Below are 27,305 nucleotides of genomic sequence, written 5' to 3' on the forward strand. Positions count from 1 at the left end.
TTTGGCACCCAAACCACCTCAAAACCCTCAACCAGGTCCTCTCTGCAGCCCTGATATATTTAGTTGGCAGCAAAGCTACTTAAGTAACAAAGATATTTGACCAAAAGTCAAGACTAACTCTATAAATTATTAAACTACATGTTGCAAGCTCTACTTTTTAGGTTTCATTTGAAATCAGACCTTAATTCACCCAAGGTTAATTTGCCTTTAACCCCTCATCAGAGCACTTACACATTCCTGCTCTCTAGAAAAGCCCCTATGGGCCACAGCCCTTTGGGTTTTTTTGGAGGATTTTGGGGTTATTTTTTTAGTTAGGCATGTCAGCTCCTCACATAATAGGCATTTTTAGGCAGCAAACATAGATGGAAAATTCTACCAACATACAAGCAACACATGGGTTTAGTGCAGAATGGCTGGGCACCTCATGTGAGCAAAGCTTCTTAGCCAGGATCTGTAAAAAACAGGTGGGTACACTCTGAAAAAGGAATGTCTGTACATTGAGCCATGTGGCCGTAAAGGAACAGCTTTCCTGAAAACTTCTGTCACGTGTCTCACCTCTCACCTTCCACATTCTTCCATTCCCAAGGAAAACCTCTTCCCACCTGTATCAGGGATTCACCTGAGCATATTTGCCATCTTTTTGCAGTGATCCAAAAGAGAAAAAGCATTCATTACAGAATTATGCACCGGGAATAGCTGTGGGAAATAGCACTGGGAAAGCCACAATATACAGTATTCATGGCCAAAACAGCTGCTTTTTTTTTTTTTTTTTTTTTTTTTTTAGCCACAGAAGACCTCTAGGACTTTAGACAGACTTCATTGCAGGCCCCTCAAATAAATGTGTGTTAGGCTCCAGTGGTACATTGTCCTGCCTACGGATAAATACCAGCTACTCCTACATCTTTTGCAGACAACAGCAACCTCCTTCCATCACAAAGAAAAGCTTCAGTGGAGGTAACATTTAAAAGACATTTTAAAAAAGTGAAAAATTGCCTGGAAAGCAATAGCCAACAAGGAAGAAATTAAAGACACAATACACTCACAAAAAAAAAAAAAAAAAAAAAAAAAAAACGGCTTAGAAGGCCATTCTGGCCCAGGTGTTGAAAGAGAACTTGGTCTCACTGCTCATCAACTACAGACCAAGAGTGGCCTGAGCAGCTGTGAAAGCTGCTTTGCAAACCAACACTTCAAAGATCATTCCCCACATCACACAGATGTGCTTTCTCATCTCCTGCTTCATCCTCTTCTCCATCAGGAACATCTACACCAAGTTAACAAGGACTCCTCTCCTGGCCAACTCACAGCTGTGTCACCCTCAGCCAAGTACAGCACCACCACCCCACACCAGACCTTTCCCCCCGGCTGCAGGAGTTCCATGGGGAGCTGGGGAGGGGAACAGGGGCACAAATGTGCACAGCAGTCACCACGCTCAGAGCCAGCCCATGCAAACCTTCCTCAGCAGTGGGATGTGTGTAGTCAGCTGGAGAGAGGGAACTGAAGTCAAAGCCTGCCTGGGAAGTGGGTGAAGCTAAGGCATTAGGCTGCATCTTAAAAACACACCCAAAACTCCCTCACATCACTTCTTTTCCAACAGTTTTATTTAAACAGTTGGCACTGGAGTGCAAAAGTTTACCTTGAACTACAGAAGTTTGATCCAGACTGGGCCAGTTTTCCTTATTTCCCACCATCCTCTCTGCAGCCAGCCCAGAGGGGGCTGTGTGGCCTCTGCCAGGCAGGTGGGTTTCTTAGGGACACTTCCCAAGGAGTCGTGCTGCCATCTGGCAAGGCTTCTGCTCCTGGCCCAGCCATCTCATAACCCTTTGTCCCTCCATACAGTTAAGTAGAGCATTCTTCTGGGGAAAATAGTCTGGTGAAGCTGGTTATGCATCCAGCTCTCTATGAGGTAAGATTCAGCCAGGCTACCTATAAAAGCCTGGGTAAAAAGTGGGCAATAGTTCCAAGACCAGGCACTGAAGTCACTCACTGCTGTCAGAAGCAAATTATAACATTGTTTTTGCTCAGATAAGCACCCCCAGACAGAGTAGCTCTGTTCTACCTAAGCCTTGCTAGGCACAGCCCAAACCAATGTGATTTTACACAGGAGAAATAATTTCATGCAGTTGGTTCATGGAGCAAATAACTCCAAAATGCCAGCCTTGATGACCTGGGCAAGGAAAGCAGAACTTTCTGACATGCATTGAGAGAACTGTTGTAATGATAAAAGACAGCACTTAAAATACACCATCAAACCTCCCACTTCTCCAAGCTCTCCTAATTATAAATATGAAAAATGCTGATTTAAGTTTGAAAACATGCAGCTTAAGCCAAACTGACTTACCAGCTCCACTGGTAACAATACAAAACTAATACCCAAGCCTGATTAAAAAACAAATACAACACCAGGGCCTACCTATATATTCTGATCTTTGTTATCAAACACTGGTTCTCATTTTGAGTGACATGATTGAGGCATCCATCACAGCAGGACAGGGCCTCACCAGGCTGGTAAGCAGCATACAGAACAGTGCAAGAAAGATTCCAGACTTGAGATGTGGGATTTGGAATACCCACTTCATATCTTTTATTGAAATTGCTGAATACTTTATATTACACTATTTTCATTCAAAATGGAGTTTTTATAAAAAGAAACCATTGTTGAAACTGAATATGCCAGCCAAAAGGAACAACAAAAAGTTTCAAAAAATTCTGACCAATGCATGTTCTTGTACAATGCTTTGAAACCCTAATATTGTCCATAATTTAATTAAGAAACACCTGGAGAGGAGCAAGACTGCTAGAGAAAAACTGACTTGCATTTATTACCAGCAACATTTCAAATCAATGGCCATGGCCAAGATCATAGCATACAGACTAGAAATTAGGCTATCAGAAAATATTGGCCCAAATTTATTTTCTTGAAATTAATACCAGAGAGAGGCATTATGCAGACTAGAGCTCCTCTAGTCCTTGGGTTTTTCTTGGTGATGACAAACTGGGTAGTGCAGACATAGGAACTCTGCTTCTACGTCCTTGAAAAGTCTGGTTCTCTGTGCAGCTGGCCTAGTCCAGCCATAATCAAGGAAAAAAAAATCTTTGGGTGCTTGTCAGCTGCTTAGGCAAATACTGATGAAGTCAGTCATATGACTAGTACCAAAAAAAAAAATACCATGCGAAGAACAGCAACCATTTCAGGCTAAAGCTATACAGAATTGTACCTTTCAGTCCATACCTTTGAACCAATGATCTGTTTAAATTAGAATGGATATTCAAATTTACAGGATAAATTAGACCAGTTCCAAAATTTACATCAAATCATCCCAACACACAAAAGTTATACTTTTCCTTGTCTCACAATGGGTGAGCCCATAGAAGAATACCCTGCCGGCAGGAAGAACATGTTACTATTAAGCAAACCTGAGTAGTGAGGATCAATAAATACAAGGAGTTAAAACGATAGTAGTCTGATAACTTGAGTCTCAGAAGCCAGGGGCTTCACTGAGCCTTAATCTTTTCCTTTCAAAGGTTTTTCTTTTTTAAGCAAGCATTTAACATCTATGCTGAGACTTAAAAAAAAAAAAAAAAGTGTCCTGGCTAGAGAGAGTCAACTAACTCAGCCAACTGGATGTCAGAAATCCAGTCATTACTGAACAGATCATTGTAAACAATCAAGAAATCTTTCTCTTCTTCCCTTTTCAATGGTTTCTTGTTAAAGGCAAAATTCAGAAAAATCTTTCAGGCTGAAGTCCTCATATTTGGTTGGAAATGTTGTCCTGTTATATATAATCTCTCTATATATATTTGATTAGGCACAAGAAGGGTTATTAAATATTCAACAAGTCCTCATCACTATCATCATGAAATGATGCTGTATTTGTAGAGTTCTGTGCCTGATGCTGGCCTGGCCTTGCTATTGCTTTTGTTTCCTTTCCTCCGTTCAGTAAATAAGATTTGTTATCACTGCCAAAACTGTGTGGCTTCTTTTGTGGGTGCTTGCTCTTGTCTAGTCCTCTTCCTGTTTGAATCTTTACATCTGGAATGGTTAACACTTCATCCTCACTGTCCAGGTCATCCACATGGAGAGAGGTAAGGGCTTCAGATGTAACAGACTTGGTAGCAATGTGACCATTCTCCTGCCCTCCTTTTGCTGTTCTTGGATTTGGTGCTGCAACTTCCTCCATAAGCCACTCTGTCTCATTCTCATTAGCTTCTTCTTCACTGTTTATCTGCAAGAAAAGAAAAGAGGAGAATGCAGCTGCCACTCCAGACTGACACACACACTGATCTCCCCAGGCGGGGAGCGTGCATGGCCTTGATTTAAGGTAGCTGAGAGAGCAAACACTGCAAGAGCATCACTTTTCACTGTGCTGAAACAGACTTTGTTCTCTTCTTGTACATTTACGTGTTAATTGGTGATTTATGGACTGCTCTTCATTTTCTCAACTCTATCTTCCTTTCCCACTTCACGATATAAATATATATATTTAGATCAGCCATGTGGCTTTCCTGATGCCACGCCATATGGTTTACATGCACTAAAGGAATTAGGAATTAAGAGGGTTATTTATTTATTAACAAAAGCTTCATATTAAGAAAACTTGACAGGAAACAAATTTCATTTTGTCACTGTGGTACCTTTGTGTATTTGTAGGAAACACCAGATGATCTTCTGCAGCAGTTTGTTATCTTGTTTATTACAATTTCCCTAAACAAAGAAAAGAATACTACATTAGGAACACTATATCCACTTATTAGCCCTCACTTTTCTTCACTGGAATTTTACCATCAACATAAAGCATGTCAACAAATGAGGTACAAACTATCACACTGACCCTGAACCACTCTATCAAAATCCAGTAAGGGATAAAGTACATCTTCCCCCTTGCTACAGCTTCAGGCTGATTGTTCTGAAACCCCTCTGGCCTTCATACTGAACCAAAAATCTGAAAAGCAGAGGAACAGCAGGACTTGCACTTTTTCCCTGACACCACTGTATGGATCTAGTCTGAATCCATGAAAGTGGAGGGATATTAAATACTAACAATATTGCCATACTGTTTTATGCTCCTGAATTAGCAGCTGCCCACAAGAGACACTAGACCAACTCAACTGTACACCTCAGCCCTCTTTACATGGGCCTTCAGATAGTAACGGAGAATTCAAAGGAGCCAGCAGTTTGACAGCTAATGCTGCCAACTGAAAAACAGAACCCAAATCTCTAAAGCTTACTATTCCCCTTTCATTTCTGGCAGAAAACCAAGTCCTGACAAAGAAACTTCTAAAGCCTCTTAATTTCTTACCTCCTCTCTTTTTTGTAGAACAGCAAGATTATGAGACACGCAGTGAGAACAACCAGGAGGACACTAAGCACAGCACCAACAGCCTGGCTTCTCCTTGAAAGACCTTTATGCATTTGGGTCTCCTCATCTGTCTGGTGCTGATTGTTTCCTGGATCATTGGTTGATCTAGCAGTGTAAATTGAAAAGACAAGATCTATTGATAAGTTGTTTTAAACTGGATTAGAAACAGCAGATTAAAAGAAGACATGCCACACCATCCTGTCATTCCCACCTAATAGCGGCATGAACTGAATGTAGGGGATTTCATCTAAGTAAAAAACAACTTGAAAAACACAAATGTATGTACTGTGCCTACATCCCAGTATGCTATCAAATAGTGCATGAAACTACAGTCAAGACAGCGGAGCTTATACAGCAGCAGTTATAAAGCTGCTGTTTTAGAACCAAATCTGCACATGAGCAAGCTGCAACAGCTACGGAAATTATCTACCTCTCATCTGACTATGGCTCTTCACACACCAAACTTCCTCAACAGATTTAAATCAGAATCAAGAGCTGGTCTGTGCTTTCAAGCTAGCAGCCAGAAAGTAAACACTCCCAGAAGTAGTCACTCCATTTTTCACAGTGAGGCTGCCTACCTGTCAAGAACATTGTAAGCACCTAGATACAGACACTCCCCTTTTAACACTGTCCCCTCATTAATCAGTATATTAGCTGATCGTATTTAATTGCAGAAATGCTTCATTATTCCTTGAAGACCTGTAATGATTTTCCATTCCAGACTAAAGAAGTGGGCAGATAGAGGGGAAGGCCAGTCTTTGTCACAGCTTCAAAATTTTCCAGACAGCAAGGCAAGGGGGACCAAACACCTCACCCATAAACTGTCTGCTCCTCTCAGCAACAGGAAACATCAGGTTCTGTCAGCTACAGTAGCTTTTACTTAGTGAAAACAATTATATTAATTCCACTGTGACTCTCCAGCTTTAGATCCAGATCAGTTTGGCAAGCTTTAATTTAGCAGTCATGTGCCAAAGACTGCATACATGATCATCAATTTATCTATAAGCCTACTGATTTTTTAGCTTTTCCCCTTTTCCCAATCACTGTGACAAATAAATACAAAAAAGCCTTTTTCTGAGAAGTGCTGACAAAAGCTGCTTTCAGGAAACAGTTGTCTACTCACATTAATGGACATACAGCAGATGTGTACCAGGTAAATAAATACTGGCAATCTGCTGTCTCGTGAAGGAATTCAGGGATGCCTTCCTTTTCTTCTGGATTGCAGTGGAAGAAAATGGTTGAAGACACAAACTTTGATTTATCTTTACCACATCTGGAGTCAGATGAAAATATGACATCCAAATCATCATCTACAATGAGAAGAAAAAATAGTTTACTTCCTTGAGAACAATCTGTAAACACTAGACCCTGGGAAAAAAAAAAAGTAGCTAGCTAAAGGAAATCATTGCTTATGCAGCATGAGCACAGATGAAAACAGAAGATGAAAGTCTTCCAACTTCAAGTCTTTCAGTCTTCAAGTGTCAAGCCCTAACCCCTATTAAAGCCATATTAGCAACTGAGCTTACACAGCAAAAAGAAAACAAAAAAAAACCAACTAAATTATGCTAGACAGACTTGGGATAGCTTTACAGAAATGGATTGGCATAGATGTTGTCAACCAAGAACCATTTTCTGATGAAGCAATTCACAGAGTATCAAGCAGTTCTGTCTGGTACATGAGCATGTACTTACCATCAACATAATATTTGGCATTTCTGGCAGAACCAACTCTCCGAACACGCCGTTCATTGGTTTTCACCTGGCAGATGTTTGCTCCAAAACATTCTGGGGAACTTGAGTTTGTTATACCAGAAAGTTGAATTTGATACACATATTTATCACCATTTGTCCGTACATCACCAGAAGCTGTGTACAACCTGAGGAAACAGAGGAAAAATCTATTCTTAAGCCTAAACTCACAGGTTGGGGTTATTCCCAAGACATAAGACTGGCAAGAGTGGTAGATGCCATCACTGGCTGATTCCAGAGCAAGCTGAATGATCGATTCAGCAACCAGAAAAGATGCAGGACTGTGGCTTCCTCCCCAAAGTAGAAATAACAAGCACAGGAAGCTGATTTTTCCAGCTATACTGCCTTCAATGTGTGAGTGAACATGTAAATACCTTCAAAGGTTTAAGACAGTATGAAGATAAAAGCATAATTCAGTGGCTCATATACACTACTGACTGTGAGAACCATCTGGTGTGCTCTGCAGCTATGATAAATGGCACAGTTTAGCCATCTTCTCCAGAAAGGTAACTACTTCTACCATTCTGTTGTTCCGGGTTTTTTTTTACTCACTTGGAATAAACATCCCCTAAAGAAAAGTTTTTCCCAGTTGCAGGATTAATGACTGTTCCATTCACCACCTCCACCTCCTGCTGCTTCACAGCACAAGCTGCACGTGTGTCCCATGTGATGTAGTAAGCACAGTTTTCTTCATCAAACCTACCAAATAAAAGGTAAAGCTGATCATTCCAGGAAAGAGTAACAAGTTTTTGGTATCTTGAGAAAAGGAAAAGACAACTGCTAACCCACATGTGACAATGTCCTGCCTAAGTATCACATCTAGAGTAAGCTAAAATAGACAAGCAGCACTCAAAAAAAGCTACCTGAAGAATTACATTGGATTTTTCTGCAGTTTTGTGATGTTAGAAGACTTGGCTGCACCTGAACTTCCTACTGAAAATTCCAGAATTCCCACAGTGTATCAAAGGGTTTTATTGATATATTTTAGCTAGCAAACACATCAGGCTGCTTTTCTGCAGCATGTTAAACGTGCCTTTTATTTAAGCAGAACAAGAGGTATAAGCTAGTGTCCTAGTTCTGGCCATGACAGGGTAGTATTTTTGCAGTAGCCAGGAAGGGCCATGGCCAGGACCCAGAGGTTATTCTATACCAGCTCACATCATTGCTAGGGACAGGGGGAAGGACATCTTTTCTAGGGAGAAGGGGTCCCTCCTGTGCCAGCACAGCATGGCACAGGGACCCCAGCCATGTATCATTGTCTTGTTCGAATCATTCAGCTCCTTCTTGTACCCTCTGCCACTGGTAGCATTGCTGGTACTGTTTCTTTCTTATCTCATTTGTTTCCAGTAAATTGTGTTATCTCAACCCATGATCTGCGCCTTTTGTGCCCCCCACACGTCTCCTCTCCAGCCCTCGGAAGGGGAAAGGGGGGAACAAGCAGCGTGTAGTTTCAGTGGGAGCACTGACTTAGAGAATACCATTCCTAAACCATGACTGCTAGTCAGACTTTGCTGTCTAGTTCTTTGACTCACACAGAGCATTTTGTTCAGTTTTCCAATTCTGCAAGCAATATAGTGTTAATAATATCAAGGGAAAGCAAAAAGTCCTCAACCTTTCTTAGTATTTGTGATCATGCACATATACCTTATTTTAGAGAGCTTCTTGTTAAATACACTGTATTGAAGCAGAAATAAACCATGCTTTATTAGCTCAAACCTGCAGAAAACGTTCTTTAATACACAGATTTTGAACAGAGTTAAGAGTGGTTGTACAATGACATTGACTACTGACACTGAACACAACAGCATCTGAGCCACTGTCTGATCTAACACAGAAGCAGAATGCGTAATTTTTTTTTCCCAGAAATTTTAGGATAAATACAAAATATGATGTTTATGAAAATGAACAACTGCACAAACTCCAAAGATCCTATGCCTTGCAAGTAGAGACCATGGATTATTTTACAGACTGTCCAACAGAGCAGAGTCGCTGTCCTTAGATTTAAGAGTTTACTGGAGAGGTACAAAAGAATCAGCTGTGAAGATCAGTGGTATGTACATTTATCACTCACCTCTGCAGCATGGGCATGCCAACTGTTCTTGCACATTTCAGTTCTATAATTGTTGTTACTTTCTTATTTTGCCTACATTCTTGCCCACTGGTATAACTAATATACACTGTATCACCTAGAAGAAAAAAAAAAAATGGTGACAAAAGGTTTTTGTAAGCAGCTGTCAGAAATTTCCTTTGCTCCTTTGCCCTCTCACAACTATAGAATCACAGCTTGGCTGAGGTTGGAAGGGATCCCTGGAGGTCATCTGGTCCAAACCCCCTGCTCAAGTGGGGTCATGTGGGCCAGCTGTCCAGGACTATGTCTAGACAGCCTTTGAATACCTCCAAGGCAGGAAACTTCACAATCTCCTGAGACAACCTGTGCCAGTGTTTGGGTATTCTGACTGTAATAAAAGTATTTCTTTATATTCAGATAGATAATTAATTTCTTAAAGCTTTAATGACAACACTGTTTATTTGCTTTGATGTTTTCTCATGCCTTAAACATCACATTTTGTTTTTTGAAACAGAAGATTCACTGATAAAAATATTTCAATATAAAGGCTTCAGTATAATTTAAAAACTACTACAGCCAAGCTGTAAGATTTAAACCTTTAGTCTCTAGCTCTCCACAGGAAGAAAAAGTAACTCTACCTGTCACATTCAGCTTCTGTGTATGAACAAGTCCAAGAACTTGAACATCTCCATTGTAGCTTTTCCTGCAAATACTGGCTCTTTCAGGGCAGCCTGTGGGTCCCTCATGTACCCTCTGACAGAGGTTCATGTAGTACCTATACAGAACATGGAAGACAAAACTTCTTTAAAATTCATTTAGGCTAAACTGAAGACGTGATACACATCTTTAGAAACTTTAGAATCTTTGTGGGAAGTTAGTTAGGTTGCAAGTTAGTTAGGTTGCAAGAAACTAAATCTTAAATTAGCTGACAGACTAAAACATGTACTAAGGTCTGGCAGATTACTTCTAACTATCATTTTTAAGGACAAGAGCGTGCAAAAAATAAAACTGCTCATTTACCAGATTAGGTGACTAGTTAATTTTGACCTAGATCCAGACTAGAAATTGGAAGAGAGTCAAGAAATATCCTGAAGTTTTTTCATTTATAGAAGTTATAGTACTACCCTACATTCAGCATCTCCTCAGAGTTATGCCAGCTCAGATTATGTTAGAGCAGAGAACTGCTGGCAAGGTGGTGAATGAAGCGTTTTGCTACTCCACAGCTTATCCTAAGTTTAGAATTAGATGCTGTCATCCTCGCCCAGTTAATTTCTATTTCCTAGCTGGAGGAGGGAGGCAGGAGAGGTTGATGACTTCCTCACATCCACATTTCCCACTAGGCTAATATATCAAGGAATATGAGTGAAAAGCCGCAGTAAAACATCAGAAAAAAAAGTTATACATTTGAGTAAAAAGAAAGCAACTAAGTAATTAAGACTTTGCTTCAACAAGATTAAGAAACAAAAAAAAAAGCATTTAAACAACAAAATTACATTTTTAAGATAGCAGTTGAAATATTAAGTTTTTAAGTAGCTTTTAGTTTAGACATATTTGTCCCTTAAAAAGGGTTACCAATAGAGGGAAAGAGTGAGAATGAAGAATATGATTACTCAGTCCCTTCAGATAAAATGGATTCTTGTCTCAGTTTTTTTTTATTTATATGAAGTGTTAAGCACTGACAGTTTTAAGACACTGAGCAGGGACTAAACAGAAATTCTATGTCACATTACAACTTTACTGATAATCAAGCTGCTCCCTGTGAGTTGCACATTACTCACGAGTTCCCATTGTGGAAAAAGATCCATGATCCTGTCAGGGAAGAGAGCATTCTCAAGTCATAGGTTCTGTGTTTTTGGACAAACTTGCACTCCATTTTCTTGGGAGGACAAACAGCTTGAGTCTTCCATTCAAATGTCACAGCACAACCAAGAGTCTCACTGAGAAGGTACGGGCTCCCAACACCAGCATTTTCGTCACATGTAAAGATAATGGTAGATTCCCTTCTTGCAGTTGCTGTAAGGGGAAAGGTTAAAAAAGTGTAATTTACAGGAGGCTTGCAGGCATGTATGGACTTTAGTGCAGATAAATCTGTGTGTTAGCTAACATCCTTGTACATAAAGCATATGAAGTACTTACTGCTACTACAGAATCCCCACTTTTCATCTCCCTGGTAGTTTTCAGTTGTAGCACACCATGGTTTATTCTTCCCTTCTGTAATACATTCCTTATAGGTCTTCCCTTTGTACTTGAAGGGGAACACACAGAGCTCTCCCTTTTCAGTCACTGAGAAGGAAAGGTATAATCTCATAACTACACATGGCAGAATAGAGGTGTATCCGTATTCAGAACCTTATTCAAAGCCTGTACTTCAGTACTGAAGAAAGGTCAGTGGCAAACAACAGAAATACTGAAACATTGATTTTAAACCCAATTAAAAAACCAGATGTAGCATACAATTAGCTACAATCATCCCTACAGAAAAGTTGTGCTGTCTCTTCCAGGGAGATGCATGTTGATGTTGCAGATTAGTAGGACACTTGTGATTTAGCAAAACTGCATGGTTCTATTGGTGTATGTAAAATCTAGGTTGCTTACTGTCACAACAAAACCTCCTATTTTAAGGGAAAAATATCCTGACAAGTTTTGAACATAAAGAATGGGCCTGCTTCAGTCTCACCTGGAGGGCACCGATCGCCTCCTGTATATTGCAAGATGACTGTTTCATCCTGGTGGCTATAGTCCAGTCTCATTTCCTTTATGTTTCCAAAAGATGACACACCACTTTTAGATGTCAGACACACTGCCCCATCTCTGCATTTTCCCTGGGGCAAGCCTACACTGCACACACCAATGTGGTAATTGTTGGATCCAGAAAATACCTGTGTAGACAATCAGAAGCATCACAGCAAGTCTAGAGTCAGTACTTACAAAATCACACAAGCGCTTCATAAAACCAAGTCTCAGGCAGCACTTGCATAATGCAGGAGGAAGAGAGAACTAATTTTGCAAGTCTGGCCTTCCTTAATATGACAAAACTGTAGATAAACCACACAGGACCACAGATAAAATATGTTCAGCAGACCTACTTCCTCATCCAAGATCCTGTCAAATGTGAAGATTTTTCATTCCTTACCCATCACTGTGTCCATTAACTTCACTCTCAAAAATATTAAAATGTTATACTCTCTAATATTATTCCCTCTGTCAAAAGCCAAACAAGTATCGATACTGACCACAGCACAATTCAGCCTTTTCTCACACAGAATGCTTAGAAGAAACCCCTCCTGCAGTTTTAAAATGTTGATAGCAATAGGCAATTATAAATAAAAAGATAAATAAATGTCACACCCTAAGAAGGCGTTACCTCAAATGATCTTCCAGAAAGGCTGGACAGGTTAAACGTATAGTGTAGCTGTTCATCAATCACAGAGCAGCCTAAAGTTTTCACTTTATCAGGACACACAAGTGGAGTTTCCCACTCAAACACAAATGTGCAGTCAATTTTCCTTATCATCTTTGGCTTACCCTGTTACCAAAGAACACAGGAAGACACATTTAATTTTTGGAGAGTTTGTTGCTGTCTCTGCACTTTCCCCCTTCCCCAGTAGTTAATCTCTGTTATTACCATGGCTAGATTTCATCAGTTGTAGGACAAACACCATATTGCAACCAGTACCAAAGAAACTTTCAAGGAAAGTACATTCTACCTAGCTTAACAAAACAGTAAAGGTACACAAGCTTTCTTCTTAATTAGGGTTGAGATTTTGATGTTCAGCACAGTTGCAATCGGCAATAGCGTGAGGGCTGTGCTTCTTGATGACAGAGAATGTTAAGAGACTTCACTGATTTAAGGTTTAGAGAGAATACTGTATACTTTATCATGTTTTAAACTGAAGTATTAGTATGCGTAATATTCAGAGCTACCTCAAGTTTCAGTTCATGCCCTACGTTGATGGAAAATGGTTTCATGACCTTCAGAACACTCTAGTTTGACAAACATATCTAAGTGCTTCTCTACAGTTTGTTGAGGCATTAAAAAAAATTCAAGAAGCGTTAAATTCACATCACCACGCAAATTCAATTTAGTGCCCAGGTGCTGACACAAAATAAAAATATAAGTAGCCAATTGCAAATTTTTTAAGTTGTGTGTGATTATAGAAAAGGTTACAGCATAGGAGGAACACTTCACAGTAATACCTGTACAGTTACACTGGTTCTTGTGTTAGCTTGAGGTACAAGTACAAACTTTAGGATCTAAACGAGGTGCAATACAGCATTAAGTTTAATGTCAGCAATAAGTTATCATTACATTACTTCTGTGGAATCTGATGATTGAAATCATCAGAACCTGTTATTCTCAAGCTTAAAGTTCATGCACTCAATAAAATTTTGGCCAGTCAAGAGAACAAATAAGATATTTCTTCTTGAAGACAGTCCATCCATACATTATAGAAACAAATCTATGACTTAGTTTCAAGCAAAGCTAACACCAGTTACTACCCACTTTCCATTACACTCCAATATCAACCTAAGTTTAATAGATGTCTTACCAGACTAGTTCCTTGGCCACAGTGAAATGCAATAACAGAAGTATAGTTCAATCCATTGTTTATCTGACAAGGAGTAGTGCTGTTGTAAGTGATATAAACTTCATTTACTGCCTTATTGAACTGGGGAGGTTCAGTAACACGACCAATATCCTACAAAGCAAAAATATATATTAATAGAATTACAGGATACACCTAGATTCCAGATAAGCCCAGAGATTCCGATCAATTCAGATTCATCTATTTCGTTTACATGGGAGCACAACTACTGCCCTTCCAAAAACTGCATTCTGTAGTCAAAGAACAGCCATTACATTTCAATCCTAACAAAACACATGTTGAGCAACTCAAAACAGTTTTTCACTGAGTCTGACAAAAGCCATGGAGTTTCTGCCTCTTAGAGGTAGATTCTTCTTTACATCAATGTACCAAATTACCAACACATCACTTAAAAATAGCATTGACAATGGGATAAGATCCTTAGATGACTACGGAAATTTGTGGAAAACAATCACAGCTTTTTACATCTATATTCTAGAGCTTGTAAACAAGTCCTCAAAAGACAAAACATAGATCTCTCAAGGTAATGACACAGACAAGTCAGTCAATCCTCTGTAACAGGCTTGCTACTAATGTAGCTGTCATGTTCTTACATAGATCACCTAAGTGCATTTTGAAGCATACTAGCATCTAGACTGCTTCCAGTTACAACAGGCTATCACAAGATCAATCAAGCCACAGAATGGAAATCAGAATGTCCTAGACAATGTCCATATTTGGCACGAAAATTCTTTTCCACTATGTGAAAAAAAAATTCTCTGTAGCAATTTTTTAGATTTATCACTGTATTCAATCTTCTGACATCCAAAAAAGTCCACTGGGGTTCAGTATAGGAAAACACTTCTTCATAGGGAAAAGCAATAAAAGGGGACTTTGCAGAGGAGATTTTGGTTCTGCATTCCCTTTCTTTAATCCACTGTCAAGCCTCTGGTTCAAATCGGGTCTCTAGGCAGGGATAGTATATTAGACTATTAAGGAAATGCACATTTCAGTGATTCTTGGCATAGCACTTACTATTGGTGATTCATTAACAGGAACCATGCAAACAGCTGCTCCAGGTGGGCAATTGACATCTTTGATAGGATTGAGAGGCTCACAAATGTTGATGTAGAAATCTGGAGAAACATCTGTAATATCTTCATCCACAAATGCCTCATAATACCCGGTGCGATGGATCAGAGGAGACAGGTCAATAATGGAACTGTCATTCATTACTGAGCACTTCACCTGCAAGAAGGTACATTTTCACTTGCTTTGGTTAACTGACAAACATCCTTCTTGGGGCCAGAAGCATGGCTACATTTAAAAGTTTCAAATATAAGTAAAGCAGCATTTGTTATAATTTTTACTTGTCTATAGATACTAAGCACCTACAAGTAGCATATGAAAAACCTTGATCATTTAAACATTCTTATGGAATGGAGTCCCTATCAGAACAATACCAATTCAAAGCTCTGGCACACATACTCCAGCATACATAGTCACTATGACTTCCTCAGATCAGGCCCCATGCCTTCCTCTCCTCATCTGCACCACCACCTATAACTAGCCAGGTTATAACATTACGACAATGTAAAGTTAGCGTTTTGCAAGTTGATGGCTTGAGTACTACCTTTCCTCTGAATCAATTTCACACACTCTTAACATGCCTAAACCTACTGAGAGCCTATGAGGAATTTGATAAATCTATTCTTTAGATACTGGAAAAGTAGTAAGTAACAAAATTACCATTAAATTTCAGGACAAATAATCATTGTCACTGTCTAGATATCATCACACTGAAATAGCTTGGGTCACTATGAAAAAAGGGATCAGAAGAAGCCTTTCCCTCAAGGAGTTTAAAATATACTGCTATTATAGCTAACCCCCTCAAAAATTTTAAGCCCCACGAGTGTTTTCTACAGAAGTAATTCTTACCTCTTCTTCACAAGCCAAGGAAGTATGCCAAGAGAAGTAACTAGTGCACGTCTGCTCATCAAAAGACACAAAAACAGGCCGGCTCTCATCTCCAGCATCAGACTTGCATACAAAGCTAAAATAGCTTTTATGCTTCAGTGCAGGGTCTGCAGGGCAAGGATCTCCATCTTCATACACAAGCTTTAACACCTGATCTTTATAACTTAAAGTTTTACTCTGTTTTCCAGCATTAACTGGTTTTCGGCCACTTGTGATGCAGACAGCTAAAATGGAAAAAAGAAAAATTAAGAAAACAGATGAAGTCTGATGCAACTGCCCTCAAAAATTGCACCATACAACATAAACAGCAGGAATCTTAAGATTTTTGCATCACTTTAATTTTCCTAAGAAAGAATGGCTTTGCCACAGCATCTGGAGTTGCCATCAAACTGAGCTGAACTGCACCAAATATTGCCTTTATTGCTTCATCAACCAGCTGAACGTACTACACCTATACATGCTGAAGCAGCCACAGAGCAGTGTTTGCTTATCACTTCTCTGGAAATCAAGCAATTAACACAAAATGTCAGAGAGATTACATATAATTTTATTAAGATGCCTCTTAAAAACCAAATCAATCCAATATTTTCTTCTAACTCCACAAAAATAATTTTCACTACAAGAAATACTCCTATTTTAGCATCTAAGATGCTTAAGTATTATTTCATATTCAATTTGACAGAAGACCTAGTCATTCAACCTGCAATAAAGCAGCTATAAAACCAGTTAACTAAGCAGAAAGTTAACTCCTACTGATGTTTCAGAAGCACCCAGAACAAAACAGAAAGCTACAAAGAGGATTGGCAAAGGTTTAAAGTGCAGACACAAAGCCCAGTGCAGATGTATTACAGCAATGCAGCACTATGAAGTTCACTCTAGCTGCAAGATTGTAATGTCTCCATTTTCACAGCACTGAAGACATGCAGCAGAGACAACTACATTCCTGCCCTCATGTCCATTCATTAGAAACTAAAGGGACTGGGACTTGAAGTGAGCCCATGTGAATGGTGTTGGGTAAAAATATATGGCCTCATTTCCTAAGACAGTTTAAGTTCTTCTCCTAGTCAGTACAGCCACCAGCTGTTCCCTTCACTCCTGCTGCATTTGCAGTGAAACATCACATTTTACAGTAAACTTGAGCATAAGCATTTCTTTTGGTTATCCTATAGTCAATGATTACAGCACCAGAGAGGATAAGTTGCTTACCAGCTCCATTAGCACATGAACTTTTAACTTCAGCACAAACATTCAGCTCAATTATTCTGTTGTGTGAATCACTGATGGTATAGCCAGATTCTCGCTTTAAAGATGTCAGATCAAAGAGGTGGCCTATAGAGAGATCAAGGAACAATTTAATCTCTTATTCAGATTCAAAATCAAGACATTTCTTTGTATTATAAGCTTTCAATAACTTAATTTAGTAGGAAGGTTAACCAGACCCTATTTGCCTGCTAGCTTAGAAAGGCAAACAGTTACTTATTCACATTAACAGAGGAAAAACTAGTTTTGAACTACCAACTATTTCTGTTCCAAGCAACATTGCAGTACAAGAGATTTCTACCATCACTAAGCTTGTTAGTCACTATCCAGAGGATGTGTCACACTACCCTTTATTAGTAAAGTCCCTCAAGAACACAAACACAGCAGTGCTGCTTCCAGCAGCCTCTTCCACATACAAAACCCTGAGGCCTCCTCCTTACCTGTTGAAGGATTGGTTACTCGACAGTCATTTTGCACGTTGCTTTTAAGAGGACATGCAGCAGCAGTAAACCATAAGAAGGTATATTCACAATCTTCAATGGCAGTTATAAGTTCTGGCTTTGATTCCTAGACAGAAAAAGGTGGAGAGAGCAACATCTTTGTAGAGTGATAATGTAAGATTTCATGCTAACAGGTTTATCCCTACAGCCTGTAGTTGACCTCAGTTCAAACACCAGTCCTAAAACCTGACAGATGATCATAGTCCACTGAATTAATCCAAGGACAGAGTATTCAACTGTGATTATTTCAAATACACAACAGTACAGAATCATTATCAGGAGAAATAAAATTAATGACAGGAGAGCTAAAGGTAGCCTAGGGTAATAGAAAATCCAAAATGCAATTCAAATCTCATCAAATGGAAGAGTACTTAATGGCAAGGCATACAGATGTGCAAGAATTAAGAGCTACACAGCCAATAGCATTATTTACTACTTGAAACACTTCCCAACCTGCACTACATTCATCTTCAAGATGTAAGCAGATGATCTGAACCTATTATAGATGACAAAATTTGTGCTAAGAGTGTACAAAACAACCTCTTAAAATTGCTCAGCATCTAAAATTCATGTACTGTAAATCCTTCTGCTCGCATGAACACATAAAATCCCAGCAGAAGGAACCCACTCACAATTCTGTTTTCATCACACTTGAGGCGCAATATTGTTGTTTTCTTCCGAGTTTTATCTGGACACTGATCTCCATTAATGTATTTCAGGATAAAAGTGACATTTTCCCAACGAGGACCATCAGCCACTTCCCCAAGACTGGTACATTTTGTACCCTCAACAAGGGAGGCAGCAGCATCAGAAGGGCAGGAACCTATACAGATAAACAAAAACTGCATTATTACTCCAAATGTTAGTAAGGTGTACTTGCCTGGAATAAAAGTCCACTACTCTACTTTCAGGTATATCACGCTGATCCGTCTCCAAGCCACAGTCCAAACCATACTCACTGCGGTGCATTTTCCACAAAAAACACAACTAGCAGCAATTGTCTCACTTCACTTAAGATAATGCAAAAACTAGTGGCAGCTACCACAGGGGAAGTAGACTACTACAGAGTGGAAGGCTACAGTCTGGCCTTGCACTGCACAAAACACAGTCAGTCAGAAGATGCCATAGGAAAATTCTGAACTGATGATTTTAATCTTTAAGAGCTATAGAAAACTTTGGATAAGGACTGAAGAGCGAGGGTGCCAAAGCTATCAAGAGAAGAGCTGCTAGTGAATCTCACCCACTAAACAGATGGAAATCAGGCTCACAATCTACCTTTCCCTCTGGTACTAAAATCATACCACTGTCTCCGCATACTTTGCTTTGTGATTTATTTCACTCAGAACAGCCACCAGCAGTACTGTCCTACCACTTGCCTTCCCTAGCTGCAGGAAGAATATATTTGTACTTTGCACTTACGTGTAGCACTATAGGGTACTAAGGGCCTGCAGACATTAATGTAGTACTTCTGGGTAGTAGCAGATATAGCAATGGCCTCCCAGTTCTCTCTGTGTCGTGTCAGGGACGAAAAGTCATAGAAATTTCCTTCGTCATCCCTGGACAAAAGATTAAAGGCATGTAAAATAATTCAGCACTTTAAAGTTGCAGTTCTTAAGTTATTACAGTAATTTCAACCTGATAACTCTAAGCAGAGTATTGCACTGGAAAAGAAATCTGCATCAGATGCAGTGCTCCCCAGAAACTTCAAATTCAGTAGAGGGATAATATCACTGTCCCAACTATCCCCACAGAAACTGTCCACATGCACACAGCTCTCAGCCAATGCAAGAGTAATTCCAACTTTTAACTCAGGCATGTTGGCTTTCAGTGCACGGCAAGCACACACACAGTTACAGTCCACTGTTTTACCTTAGGGTAGAGACCTATAATGAGGCCAGATGTCCAAATTCTGGGCCAAATATTAGCCACATCTGACCCCACCTCCAATCTTAATGAGCTAATACTTGATTGTGACTGATATAAATGACATTTTTCCTGAAGCACTGTTTGGTGGAAATTCCAAACAGACAGTTGTAGCCTTATTTAAATTAGCTGTTGTTAAATAACTAGACAATTGCAATGACCTAACATACTCAGCATTCAACCACCAATAAATACATATCAAACAGCTCCCTTTTATTATTCCCCAGAAGAATCTCAAAGTTGTGGGTTTTTTCCCAATTAAATTAGTTTTCAGAAGCACAAATTGCAAAAGTTATTTAAAATACTAGGCATTGGCACTGAATGCTACATTAGCTGGACATAGCTAAAGGGGCAGGGTTGCACTGAATTGCAAGAAGGCTGTATTTGTCTCTCTCAACATACAGTTCCATTTTAATTTTGTGAAAACAACTTACTTGTAGGAGCACTCAGTAGATTTAACAGGTGGGCAAGCATACTGAGTATGCCATTCAAACATGTAGGTGCAGTCTGGAGTTTCCTTCAAAAATACAGGCTGAAAGAACACAATAAGAAATTAATTTGCTTTCTTATTTTGACACATGGAAACAATGAAATGCCTCAGTCATGCTTCAGGAAAATCCAAGAACACACATATTGTCTTAGAGCCACACTATTCCTCTGACCAGCTAAGCATGGCTTCTCCCAAATCTGAGTTTATCCACATGCACACTTCTGATAAAAGGACAGCGATTAGTAATTGCTGCCTCTCCAGGAAATAAGAAGAGAAAAGTAATTCTATACACAATTGATTAAGAACAGCAAGGGAAGCACAAATCAGATGCCAAAAGCAAGTAACCAGCTTATTTTAGTCTGGCCATGTAATAACTGCTTTCCTGCACATTCAACCTTCTACCTTTTATTTCTTACAAAGAAACAGCTGTTATTTATGGAAGAACATCCCTTCCCAACTTCTCCAAGAGCTCTGGTAATAATAGACATCCCTTAAAGGAACAATATGCACTGATCTTCCTGGACAATGATAAAGGTACCATCCATAAACAGGAGATTCAAAACATTCTTCATCTTTTTTCCCCTCACAGGACCTATGAATCACTTGTCTAATCTGCAAATGATCAAGCATGTTCACGTTCTTCACCCTAACCTTCCATACGTTAAAAAAGAGTAATTCTGGAAGACAGTATGTACAGGAAGCACAGTTTTGAAACTAACCTCAGATGAAGTCTTGTCACAATAGAATAATATAGCAGTTGATCGTTCATATATTTTATGACATTTCTCCCCACTGGTGTAATTAATCATGATTAGACCATTTTTGAAAGTCAGTTTGTCTGTACGTAAGCCTAGAAGCAAAGAGTTGAGAGAAGTCAACAGCTACAGTAAACACACAACTGCAGTAATGCTTCTGACAGGCTCACATAAACAGCAATAAAATGCACAATTAAAGAATAGACAGACCTCAACCTTCCTCTAAAATTTGCAATCCAGTTATTGAGGGACTACTACTCCAGCACAGTAAGGCTGAACTAGTTCATAATTGAGTGTCAAGGTAACTACACATATGACATTTTATCTGCACATTGAGCAAAAGCAGTGAGGTGTTCTATCTCATTAGACATACTAGATTAGCAAGAACCCTTCTTCACCCTGGTTAATCTTCCCACTCCTTAGGTTTGTTTAGGTAAGTGCAGTACCTGCTACTTTTTCAAAAGTAGGGTCCATCTTCTTTACTTGACACGATGCAACACCGCGACCCTTTGTTCTGCAAGGTTCTGTTATTTCTCCACAAACACTGAAGTAGTAGTCATACTCATCTGTACTCACTTTGATGTTTTTACCAGAAAGCGGCTTCAGGTTAAAAACGTGACCATACCTTGGATCTTTCACCTGGCAATCTTTTCCTTTAAAAGGAAGTTAACAATTTAAAAAACAACTTAAGATCTATTAGCCTTGCCAAATACACTGGGGACAATTATGGCTTACTGCACAAATAAGGCCACAAAAATGAGTAGCTACCTCAAGGCAGTGACACTGAAGAACCATCTTAGTATAAATGGCACATTTATTTTATAACTGCCACTAAAGCAAGATGTGAAAGTCACACTGTAGTTCAAAAACTGCCTCAGAGTGGTCTCAAGTTCTTCCTTCAGCTGTGCTGAAGATTAAGTACAAACTCAGAGACACTAAGTCCAGAACTTGCTTAATTATCTGGAAAGAACAGCAAGGTCACAAGATCAAAGCAAAAGGTGTCCTAGATGTCAGTCTTGTATCTTCTTTTAACAGCTCTGAAGTTGGCTGTGTTAAGAAAATAATCAGCCATAGGAAATATTTATTCCAGCTTACAAATCTACAAAGATGCATATAAAAGAAGATTTAGGAAAATTCTAGTTTCAAGAGTCTCATTAGCTGATATATGTCAGTGACTTTGCTGTTGCTCAAGTCCTCAAAGTGACCCTTTGCTCAATATTCTGAAATTTTTTAAAAAATCATCAGATTGTATCACTCGAACATTACACTCTTCTTGATCACACATGTTGGTACCCAGCTAAAGACATCAGTTTTCTTCCTTCAAAACCACAGCTCAGTCACCAGTGTCCTGCACAGTAACTATGTGCTACAGAGCAGCAGTTTGTGAACATTCCTCATGCCACGTCAGGTCATCAGCAGTTTCAATAATGACTAGGATAGCTGTGATAGATCCTTTACAGGAAGTCCAGATATTTTATAAGGAATTATCTACAAGCTGCAAAACAAAGCCTGCAAAGGCAGAGAAGATGCCTACACACTCAGTCTTCCATCTAAGAGACAATCAAGTACCAGAACTAGAACTTGTGATTTCTTGTTGCACATCCTGGAGTCAAATACAAACGAGACTCTCCCCCATTGTCTAACTAGGGTCAAGTTTAGTCTTGCTTCCAGTCTTCAGTGAGCGACAGGGCAGCACAGAATCTCTGTTCTCATGAAACCTGATGCCTTAATATTTACTAGCAAGTCTGACTTAAAATGAGAGCAATAATGCTGTTTTGATAAAGTATTGTACTACATCTTCTTTCCCTAGATAGGCAAGTACATCTGCCTGTCACCCTAACTTGTACTTTTAACATTAGACAGGATTTGTAGTTAGCTTAAAGCTCAGAATAGACATTCCTCCACAAGCCAACACTTTTTACATAAAAATTCACAGGGCAAGAAGCCAACATAGTTTCATTCAAGTATTTATTACTTGGACAGTTTGGCTGATACTTTAAATCTCAAATAACTACTTACCTTCTGCTTTGTGAACAGGACATGCTGCCAAAGTCCTCCAAACAAAGACAAACTCACAGTCATTCTCTTGCTCCAACACTGGTGATCCCTACAGAAAAGGGCCATATGAAGGAGGCTTACTAATAATTATACTGCAAGTCTCAAAATATACACACATGGCCTTTTTTTTTTACTGCAGTTGCACAATTTAAAGTCTCCACTATTAAATTGCAGTATTCATGTTCAGCAAAGAGCTGCTTTTGGTGGCTCACAGGATTCCATGATAGTTCACAATTGTGTTCTACAGGTTCAGTAAAACAGACAGCTTTTTCAAGAAGAGACAAGGAAAAACCCAATATGTAAGATTTCACTTTTTAGAACCAGTCTCTCCATTTTGAGAGGAATAAACATGGTTTGTTTTGGTACAAGCACTAAAATCCTCATTAACAGCAAGTGGAAGAGAAAATTACCGTTGTTTGATCACACTGGAAGATTATACGTGTAGAATAACGCTGATTATCTTTGCATGTGTCACCATTCAAGTAGATAATGCTTAACGACCCATCAGTAGCAGCCTGGGGGTTTATCTGAATGACTCCAAGGTTCTTGCTTTTATCAGCGTATTTCACACAAGATCCTATGGCACCACCTACAGGAAAAGAACTGCGTTTTAGTTCAAAGCTTTGACAACTAGTGTTAAATTGATTGTAAAATAATATAACAGGGTAGCTTTAAGAGAGCTTTGAAGTAAACTGTCTCAAACTCCTGAAGCAGAACACAAGACACATATTCATCAATACAGTTAGAGACACTGTGTAGGTAAAACCTTTGAGGAATATAGCAAGTTACTCCTGCATACTGAAATATTTCAAACTGCACTGATTACCTGATTCCCCAGACTCATAAAAGACTACAGTACAGTTAAATACATTAAACTGGCTAGAAATGGAGTAAGACATGGCAAAAGCTTCTCATTCTGGCTTAATTCAGCCAGGAGGCTTCAACAACATTTGACTTTCTGTACTAGTTTCAGCTGGGTAGAGTTAATTTTCTTCCCAGTGGTGAGTATGAGGCTGTGTTTTGGATTTGTGCTGAACACAGGGTTGATAATATAGAGATATTTTCTTATTGCTGAGCAGGGCTTACACAGAGCCAAGGCCTTTTCTGCTTTTCCTACTACCACACGGCAAGGGAAGTCGGGGGTGAACAGGAGGCTGGGAGGAGACATAGCAGGGGCAGGTGACCCAAACTGATCAAAGGGATATTCCAGACCATATGACATCATGCTCAGTATATAAACTGGGGGGAAGGAGGAGGAAGGAGGGACATTTGGAATGATGGTGTTTGTATTCCCAAGTCACTGTTACATGTGATGCAGCCCTGCCCTCCTGGAGATAGCTGAACACCTGCCTACCCATGAGAAGCAGGGAATTAATGCCTTGTTTTGCTTGGTTTGTATGCCCAGCTTATGCTTTGCCCATTAAATTGTCTTTACCTGAAACCACAAATTCTCACCTTCACCCTTCTGATTTTCACCCCGATCCTGCTGGTGGGGAAATCAGCAAGCAGCTGCATGAGGCTGACTGCTGGCTGGGATTAAACTATGACCCTTTATATCCTATCTTCTTTAAAAAATAATAATAAGCTCAGAGATCCTGGCAAATACTGCCCTCAATGCAATTTTCCCAAATGCATCTCAGTGCAAGAGTCTTGATAAGCATTAACACTGCTCTCAGCTTGCAGAAGTCTGTTTATTAATTCTCCCGCATATGTCACCCAGATCTATGCCATTTCTGTGATTCAACAGACAGGAGTCAATAAATCTTACTGAAATACCCAGGGACATCCCTCGGACTATAAGGTCTTGCATCAGAAGACACAAGGTAAGAAGACACTTGGCTTACCAGGACATCCAGTCACGTAGGGCAAGGGCTTGCAGACATTCAAGAAAAACGTTCGCCTTTTTGCTTCCTTTGAAGTGTCTATAGCAACCCATGGCTCACCATCTTTGCTCAAGTCACTTAAGTCATACTCATTGCCAGCAGCATCTGGAAGAAACGCAATAAGCTGAGAGAACTTAATACTTGCAGCAGGATTGGATTTTAAATGATACCAGTTTCACTGACAAATACACAATTTGAAATAACTTTCAGAATCATTAAATATGTATCACGAGAATGTACTCTTGCCACAAAAACATCACCATGCCAAATGCAGAACACAGTTCCCTTGACAGTTACTTCCCAAATGTAAACTTCTCCACAAATCACAGGTGCATTTTTACAGATGCCAATACTAAATTCACTCATTTTCTTTAGAGTTGGGCTGAAGCAGCATCAGTCACAGTAATGATTAAATGTTTTCAAAGTAATTATCAACTTTCTTGTGTATACCACAATGTTTTAAATTCGCTTCCTTCCCTCTTTTTGTAAGTTAAGCCTGCTTCAAATAACTTACCTCGTCTCCCACCCTACAACCTCTACAAAGATTTTAAGTCTTACAAATGTCTTCTCAACAGGTATTCTTAAAGCCCTCCACTGAGCAGAAGTTTGCTGTTCAGTTAATCCTTCCAACATAGGAAAGAGCCCACCTAAGTTCCAGGTACTTACCTGTAACTTGACAATCTACAGGAGCAGGAGCACAAGCCAGAGCAGTGTGAAACTCAAAAAAAGTATCATGGACGTCCAGCACACTGTTTATCTCCTCACGCACAAACTTAAGCTCTCCAGGATATGAATCATTACAAATGAAAGTCACTCTGAACATGTCTGATGTTCCTACAAAACAAATATTTATCTACTGATGGTTCTGTTTGGAACACTTGAATTTAAGTTCAAGTCAATACTTGACTTCAAAATTTTCTAAGAGTTTCTTATTAATAACTGCTTCAAGGATAACACTACCTTGCTGCTTTATGGGGTTTTAGCTGTAAATATGCAAGTCTTCTTCAGAGAGCTAGCAGCCACTATTGCCTCTACAAATAAGAAACCAAAATGCCTTGACACATCTCGGGAACATAATTAACTTCACTGACCTCTGCTCCCTATGTTCTTTCACATCTATGAAGAAACAGAAACCTTTTAAAACACCACCAGTGGTAACAGCAGCTTTTAAATTACATCACACAAAGTTCTGGGTTTGGGGTTCTGTTTGTTTGTAAGAAGTTCAGTGTAGTGACTGCAGAACAAATAGTACTGATCCTATCAAAGCACTATATATTAAGTTCTGTTTAATCCTCAAGAAGTGACAGAATTTTGTCAGGGAGTAGTATTTGTCAGCAAAATGCTTAGCAGTGTTATAAAAATTGTTGAACCTCAAAGTAAAATCCATAAGAGCTTAATCACTGTTCTATATTATGTACAAAAATGTCAAAACTGAGAAAATAAGAGATAGCACCCCAGCAATTAAGCATGCTGAAGCATTTGAGGTTCCCGAATCCAAAACCCAGTTTTCCATCTTTTGTTGTTAAGATGTGATATTCCTTTCTACAAAGTTTAGTTTCAGTATTGGAGAGCATCTAATATCAAATAACTAGATACACATTTTTTCATTCATTTTACCTGCAAAAGAGACTTAAATTCATGAAGTAGGTGCACATGAAGTGTCAGAGCACTAATTCAAAAAAATCCATAGAGGAGAGTATAAGCTTACTGAAAACTGACCTTTCAGATATGAAACAACTTTACAGAGCATTATCCATGAAACTGAAGCTAAAAGCTATTACTTCACTTAGAATAAGAACCTTAATTTTGTTTTGCCAATTTAACTATCCATTTCTCCATGCAAGGACCAGTATTTTTCATCTGCTAAGGAGAAAACTCTACAGTGTATTGAGTGACTTTCCTAAAGCTTTGAAATGAACTTTTGCACACGTATTACTGAGCCATTACCATTCTGTGTAACTTCATTACTTCCTAAAATTTCCATATGGGCCAGCTTGTTTAAGTAATTAATACCAAGCCAAATAGACTTCAGTACACAAAAGAAGGAATGAAGACAACTCACAATAAGTTTTTACAATGCACTGTGTATTTCCTGAACTCACCTGATTCCACACGAAGAGGGCCTCTGTAGGTAAGAGTTAGAAACCCTTCACTGGATAGATAAAGGGTTTTGTCCAATTCCAGTGGCCTCAGAGGTGTCACATTTTCCCTTTCACACCCAGCAGCTGTTTTGCCATTGATTTTACCACAATATGGCAAGTGTCCACAAATGTTTAGCTAGAAGTTTTGAAAACATACAGATGCACACAGTATTAACTGCATCAGAAAAGCAAGGTCCATATACCCATTTCTAAACAGTAAAACCCTTGTAGAGAACTATTTCAAACAACACAGTTGTCTTGCAGTGCAGAAATGACAGACTACAATTCACCCATAGTACAGTAAGAGTATCCTCAATCTTCAGATTACAGGGTCAACAAATTCTCCCCACTAGAAGTAAACAATGTGGTTCAGCATGTTTATTCTTGGCCTAAAGATACCACTATGGTATTACCTATGACAGCCTAGGAATACCGACACATGCAGATTATATTAAAAACATTGACATGGACAGACTAAATCCCTTTTTCTACGCTTTCCCTGTCAATTTCTTCAGAAGCAGCAGATAAATTGGTAGTACACAACAGAGTCCATGAGGG

General features: G+C 39.2%; 1 protein-coding gene across 2 annotated transcripts in view; it reads right to left on the bottom strand.

The window, feature by feature from the left end:
• Positions 1–2,544: 2,544 nt before the first annotated feature.
• IGF2R (insulin like growth factor 2 receptor) overlaps positions 2,545–27,305 on the bottom strand; it is a 55,825-nt gene continuing 31,064 nt past the window's right edge. For both annotated transcript variants that reach the window (XM_041423643.1, XM_041423644.1), the window contains exons 22-48: positions 26,709–26,883; positions 25,273–25,440; positions 24,568–24,711; positions 23,134–23,312; positions 22,685–22,772; positions 21,112–21,318; positions 20,630–20,760; positions 19,855–19,952; positions 18,917–19,053; positions 18,130–18,320; positions 17,438–17,564; positions 16,944–17,066; positions 15,699–15,961; positions 14,796–15,008; positions 13,725–13,874; positions 12,539–12,700; positions 11,852–12,053; positions 11,311–11,457; positions 10,953–11,187; positions 9,813–9,949; positions 9,178–9,292; positions 7,659–7,805; positions 7,050–7,234; positions 6,481–6,667; positions 5,298–5,462; positions 4,633–4,702; positions 2,545–4,223 (exon numbers count right to left, since the gene is read on the bottom strand). In XM_041423643.1, coding sequence (XP_041279577.1) covers positions 3,822–4,223; positions 4,633–4,702; positions 5,298–5,462; positions 6,481–6,667; positions 7,050–7,234; positions 7,659–7,805; positions 9,178–9,292; positions 9,813–9,949; positions 10,953–11,187; positions 11,311–11,457; positions 11,852–12,053; positions 12,539–12,700; positions 13,725–13,874; positions 14,796–15,008; positions 15,699–15,961; positions 16,944–17,066; positions 17,438–17,564; positions 18,130–18,320; positions 18,917–19,053; positions 19,855–19,952; positions 20,630–20,760; positions 21,112–21,318; positions 22,685–22,772; positions 23,134–23,312; positions 24,568–24,711; positions 25,273–25,440; positions 26,709–26,883 — 4,548 coding nt within the window. In that variant the 3' untranslated portion in view covers positions 2,545–3,821. The remainder of the gene's footprint in view (positions 4,224–4,632; positions 4,703–5,297; positions 5,463–6,480; positions 6,668–7,049; positions 7,235–7,658; positions 7,806–9,177; positions 9,293–9,812; positions 9,950–10,952; positions 11,188–11,310; positions 11,458–11,851; positions 12,054–12,538; positions 12,701–13,724; positions 13,875–14,795; positions 15,009–15,698; positions 15,962–16,943; positions 17,067–17,437; positions 17,565–18,129; positions 18,321–18,916; positions 19,054–19,854; positions 19,953–20,629; positions 20,761–21,111; positions 21,319–22,684; positions 22,773–23,133; positions 23,313–24,567; positions 24,712–25,272; positions 25,441–26,708; positions 26,884–27,305) is intronic.

This window comes from Onychostruthus taczanowskii, unplaced genomic scaffold, assembly GCF_017590055.1.
Source record: "Onychostruthus taczanowskii isolate IOZ18803 unplaced genomic scaffold, ASM1759005v1 scaffold8, whole genome shotgun sequence".
NCBI classification, from domain to species: Eukaryota; Metazoa; Chordata; class Aves; order Passeriformes; family Passeridae; genus Onychostruthus; species Onychostruthus taczanowskii.